The 5,100-nt window shown below is 54.4% G+C and overlaps 1 protein-coding gene across 1 annotated transcript; it reads left to right on the forward strand.

Moving 5' to 3' along the window:
* Positions 1 to 620: 620 nt before the first annotated feature.
* On the forward strand, positions 621 to 4,881 carry LOC309703052 (uncharacterized protein; the record flags this gene model as incomplete). The annotated part of the gene is made up of 3 exons (XM_082527756.1): positions 621 to 1,152; positions 1,306 to 1,506; positions 4,610 to 4,881. The coding sequence occupies 3 exons, from the start codon at positions 621 to 623 to the stop codon at positions 4,879 to 4,881; spliced, it is 1,005 nt and encodes a 334-aa protein (XP_082383882.1).
* Between the last annotated feature and the right edge of the window lie 219 nt (positions 4,882 to 5,100).

A 5,100-nucleotide genomic window follows, 5' to 3' on the forward strand; every position in this document is an offset into this window, starting at 1 on the left:
ATCTCACTATTCATCACAGACTGAAGAAAATAAGAACAATCCTAGATTTCTCTTCAGCACTGTCATGGTCCCTGTGCCTCCCCGGCCAGCCCAGTGTGGCCACAAGTGTTTGTTGTTTTTCTCTCACTCTCTCTCTCCTACCTGTCTGCCTGGGTGGAGCTCTGGTTGGGCTCCCACCCTTGGCCCCACACACCTGCAGCTGATCTCGAGTGAATTTCAGTTCTCTGGCTCTTCTTAAGGCTGGGGCTCTGAGCTATTCGTCGCTGGAATATTGAGTAACTCTCGTTAGTATTGCCTGGCTTCTTTGCGATTCTACTGTTCCCGTGTTTGCCTTCGACTTACCCTCGTCTGTGTAAATAGGTTTACCTGGATCAGCCCTTTTGTGATCCCTGGACCCCGTGAGTGTGAGTGAGCTGCTTGTGTGGAGACTGTTTGGACGAGGAGCAGAGTGAGTGCGAAGAAGTGTGTCTCCCCAGCCTGTTGATCCCCGGGACCCTGGTGTCCCCCCCCATTCATGTGTATATAGCGCACTAGTGTGATTAATAAAGTGTCGTTGAACCGTGCTACCTCAGTCTGCGCCTGAGTCCGTTCCACTCCCGTGACAGAATATTCCAGCCACCATGGACTCAGCAGATTCAGCTTCCTCCCCGTCTCCCTCCGCCCTGGTCACACTGGAAGCGATCTTACAACGCCACGAGCAAATGCTTGTTCACCTCAGCGAGAACTTCGCTGCCTTAACACTAGCAGCTGCTCAGCGCACTCCATTGCCGGAACCCTCGCCTACCAGCGAACCCGCCCAGGCATCATCAAGCTCCGCAGTAAGTGCTGCCTCACCGGTTCTAGTCCCGGCTGTGTGTGAGTTTCATCTCCCCACACCTGAGCTGTTTTCAGGGGATGTAGGGAAGTGTGCGGGTTTTCTTATGCAGTGCTCACTCCAGTTTCGCCAGCGGCCTCATGCCTTCTCTAATGACGGGAGTAAGATCTCATATTTTGTTCAGTTGCTACGAGATCGTGTGCTGACCTGGGCACAAGCTGTGCTGAGCGCTAGTCCCGAAATTACTTATGATGATTTTTTGTCTCTGTTTCGGAGTGTTTTTGATAAGGGCTCCACTGCTGCGGTGGCTGGGCTCTGCCTCATGAATCTGAAGCAAAGTAAGCGGAGCATGGCAGATTTTTCAGTTGACTTTTGTACACTAGCGACGCAAGCGGGGTGGGGGCAGGAAGTATTAAAGACGGCACTGCTAAATAATGTGAGTGAGGCGATTAAAGATGAACTGATGGTGCGTGAGTTACCCTCCTCTTTAGGTGCGATCATGTCCCTATGCATCCAAATAGACGATCGCCTGCGTGCACGGCGAAGCACGCAACGTCGCTTCGCTCAGCCTCGGCCACCGAGGGACGCCTCACCGGGGCCTGGAGCGGCATGCGAGCACAGCGAGGTTGAGCCCATGCAACTTGGACGTTCGCAGCTCTCGCCCGCAGAACGTCAACGGCGTATGGCCGCCCGTGAGTGTTTATATTGCGGCCGTAAGGGTCATTTTGCCTCTTCATGCCGGGCACGGGCAAAAGGGCGCACTCGCCAGTAGTTGAGAGAATACTGGTGGGCGATATAACGACTAAAAGTTCTCTCCCCCAGCTTATGTTACCTGCGAAACTCACCATTAAGAACGTTACCCACTCTCTTCAAGCTCTAGTGGATTCAGGTGCTGAGCAGAGTTTCATTGACGCAGCTCTGGCGAAAAAGCTAAACATCACACTACACGCCCTACTCGATCCACTTGCTGTCACAGCCCTATCTGGGCAGCGCTTGTCGGACATAACCCAAATCACAGAACCCCTGTCTCTTACTCTCTCGGGTAACCACTCAGAGCGCATCGAGCTTTTCGTGTTTCAAGCACCGCGCACCCCCCTTGTATTGGGTTATCCATGGCTGCTCCAACACAATCCGCACATCGATTGGAAGAAAGAGAGAGTAACCGGGTGGAGCATTGACTGCTACATGAACTCCAAGCTCCAAGCTGCACCTGCTCCAACCACATCTCAAGGGTCTGACCAGCCGGTCGAGCCTCCGGATTTGACCTCGGTCCCGCATTTTTATCATGATTTGGCTGAAGTGTTTAGTAAAGACGGGGCACGTTCACTTCCCCCTCATAGACCGTATGACTGTGCGATTGATCTCCTGCCTGGGGCTCCGCTTCCATCTGGTCGTTTGTACAGCATTTCTCAGCCAGAGAGGGAGTCTATGGAGAAATACATTCCAGACTCTCTCGCTGCGGGCATCATTCGGCCGTCGTCCTCCCCAGTGGGAGCGGGGTTTTTCTTTGTTGCTAAGAAGGACAAGACCCTTCGCCCCTGTATCGACTATCGTGGGCTTAACAAAATCACAGTTTGTAACAAGTATCCTCTGCCCCTTCTTTCTTCTGCTTTTGAGTTACTTCAGGGTGCCACGATCTTCAGTAAGTTGGACTTGCGCAACGCCTACCATCTGGTGAGAATCCGTGAAGGGGATGAGTGGAAAATGGCCTTCAATACTCACCTGGGCCATTTCGAGTACCTTGTGATGCCGTTCGGCCTGACCAACGCCCCGGCCGTGTTCCAGGCTCTTGTTAATGATGTTTTCAGAGACTTTATTAATCGATGTGCTTTTGTCTACTTAGATGACATTCTCATCTTCTCCAAATCTAAAGCGGAACATGAGGTCCATGTAAGGGAGATCCTGCAGCGCCTGCTGGAAAATAGGCTCTTTGTGAAAGAAGAAAAATGTGACTTCCACATGGATTCAGTGGCATTTCTGGGCTACATCATCACCAGAGGGGATTTGAAACCTGACCCAGCAAAAGTTCAGGCAGTGTTGGACTGGCCCAAACCACCCGATCGCCGGCAACTTCAGCGCTTTCTGGGGTTTGCTAACTTCTACAGACGTTTCATCAGGGATTTTAGTAAAGTTGCTCTGCCTCTCTCTAGGTTAACGTCACCCAAGGTGCCATTCCAATGGGACCGGCTGGCTCAGGAAGCCTTCTCTCACCTCAAGGAACAGTTCGCCACCGCCCCGATCCTCGCCAGCCAGACCTCTCCCTGCAGTTCGTCGTGGAGGTGGATGCATCGGAGTCTGGAGTAGGGGCCGTGCTCTCCCAACAGTTCTAGGGTAAGCTCCACCCCTGTACCTTTTTCTCTCGTCGTCTTTCCCCAGCCGAGAGGAATTATGACATCGGAGACCGCGAACTTCTGGCCGTAAAGCTGGCTCTGGAGCAGTGGAGACACTGGCTGGAGGGGGCCGCACAGCCGTTCATTTTATGAACTAATCATAAAAACCTCGAGTACATCCGCTCGGCGAAACAGCTCAACTCACGGCAGGCCAGGTGGGCTTTGTTTTTCACCTGGTTTAATTTCACCATCACTTACAGGCCAGGCTCCCGTAACGTTGCCCCAGTTGGAGAGGAGTCCGACCCTGGATCTGTTCTGCCTACTTCCTGTATTATTGGAGCCGTTACGTGGGAGATCGAAGAGCTCATCCGGGAGGCACAAGACACCGACCCTGATCCTGGCACGGGCCCCCCCGATCGACTCTTTGTTCCGGCGGCTGTCTGGTCCCGAGTGCTCCAGTGGGCTCACACGGCCCGTTTTTCCTGCCATCCAGGAGTTAACCGTACCACTGCATTCCTGCGCAGGTATTTCTGGTGGCCCGCCCTCCTTAAAGACTCATGGGAGTACGTAACCGCCTGCACCACTTGTGCTCAAAATAAGCACTCCAATCAACATCCGTCTGGACGTCTGCAGCCACTCTCCACACCCAGCCGACCCTGGTCCCACATCTCTCTGGATTTCGTCACTGGTCTGCCACCATCTGCAGGTAACACTACAATATTGACCATCGTTGACCGTTTCTCCAAAGCTGCCGATTTCATTGCGCTTCCTAAGCTCCCTACAGCCTTGGAGACTGCCCGACTCCTCACCACACATGTTTTTCGGTTCCATGGCATCCCTGAGGACGTTGTCTCGGACCGGGGCTCTCAGTTCACGTCGTGGGTGTCGAGGGAGTTCTGCTCTGCCATAGGAGCCAAGGTGAGCCTCTCCTCTGGCTTCCACCTGCAAAGCAACGGCCAAACGGAGCGCATCAACCAAGAGTTGGAGGCCGCCCTCCGCTGTGTCGCCTCTCATAACCAGGCCACCTGGAGCGAACACCTGCCATGGATAGAGTATGCTCACAACAGTCACACATCCTCTGCTACCGGCGTGTCACCCTTCGAGGCGTCTCTGGGATACCAACCACCTCTGTTTCCCATGGTTGAAGGTGAGCATACTGTTCTGTCTGTCCAACATCACCTCCGCAGGTGTCGCAGGGCCTGGCGGGCCACTCGGGCGGCTTTACTCCGGACGAAGGAACGGAATAAGGCACTCGCGGATCGCCACCGGACGGCCGCCCCTGAGTATGTGGTGGGGCAGAAGGTATGGCTCTCCACTCGATTCGTGCCCTTACGTGCCGAATCTAAGAAACTCACCCCCAACTTCATTGGCCCGTTTGAAATCAGTGCTGTGATCAACCCTGCATCCGTCCGCTTGGCACTGCCATGCAATATGCGTATTCATGATGTATTCCATGTCTCTCAAGTTAAACCAGTGGTCTCCAGCCCGTTGTGTCCTCCTTCCAGGCCCCCGCCGCCCCCCCGGCTCGTGGGTGGCCAGCTGGTTTATGCCGTCTCACGCATCTTGGACTCCCGCCGCTGGGGTCGGGGATTTCAGTACCTGGTTGACTGGAAGGGCTACGGGCTAGAGGAACGTTCCTGGGTGCCCCGGGCGGCTATCGTGGGTAGGGGTCTGCTCCAGGACTTCCACCGCCTGCACCCGGGTAAGCCTGGTGGGTCGCCGGGAGGCTCCCGTTGAGGGGGGGTACTGTCATGGTCCCTGTGCCTCCTCGGCCAGTCCAGTGTGGCCACAAGTGTTTGTTGTTTTTCTCTCACTCTCTCTCTCCTACCTGCCTGCCTGGGTGGAGCTCTGGTTGTTGCAGTTCTCTGGCTCTTCTTAAGGCTGGGGCTCTGAGCTATTCGTCGCTGGAATATTGAGTAACTCTCGTTAGTATTGCCTGGCTTCTTTGCGATTCTA

Source organism: Aulonocara stuartgranti (genome assembly GCF_965226115.1).
Source record: "Aulonocara stuartgranti genome assembly, chromosome: 3".
Taxonomy (NCBI): Eukaryota; Metazoa; Chordata; class Actinopteri; order Cichliformes; family Cichlidae; genus Aulonocara; species Aulonocara stuartgranti.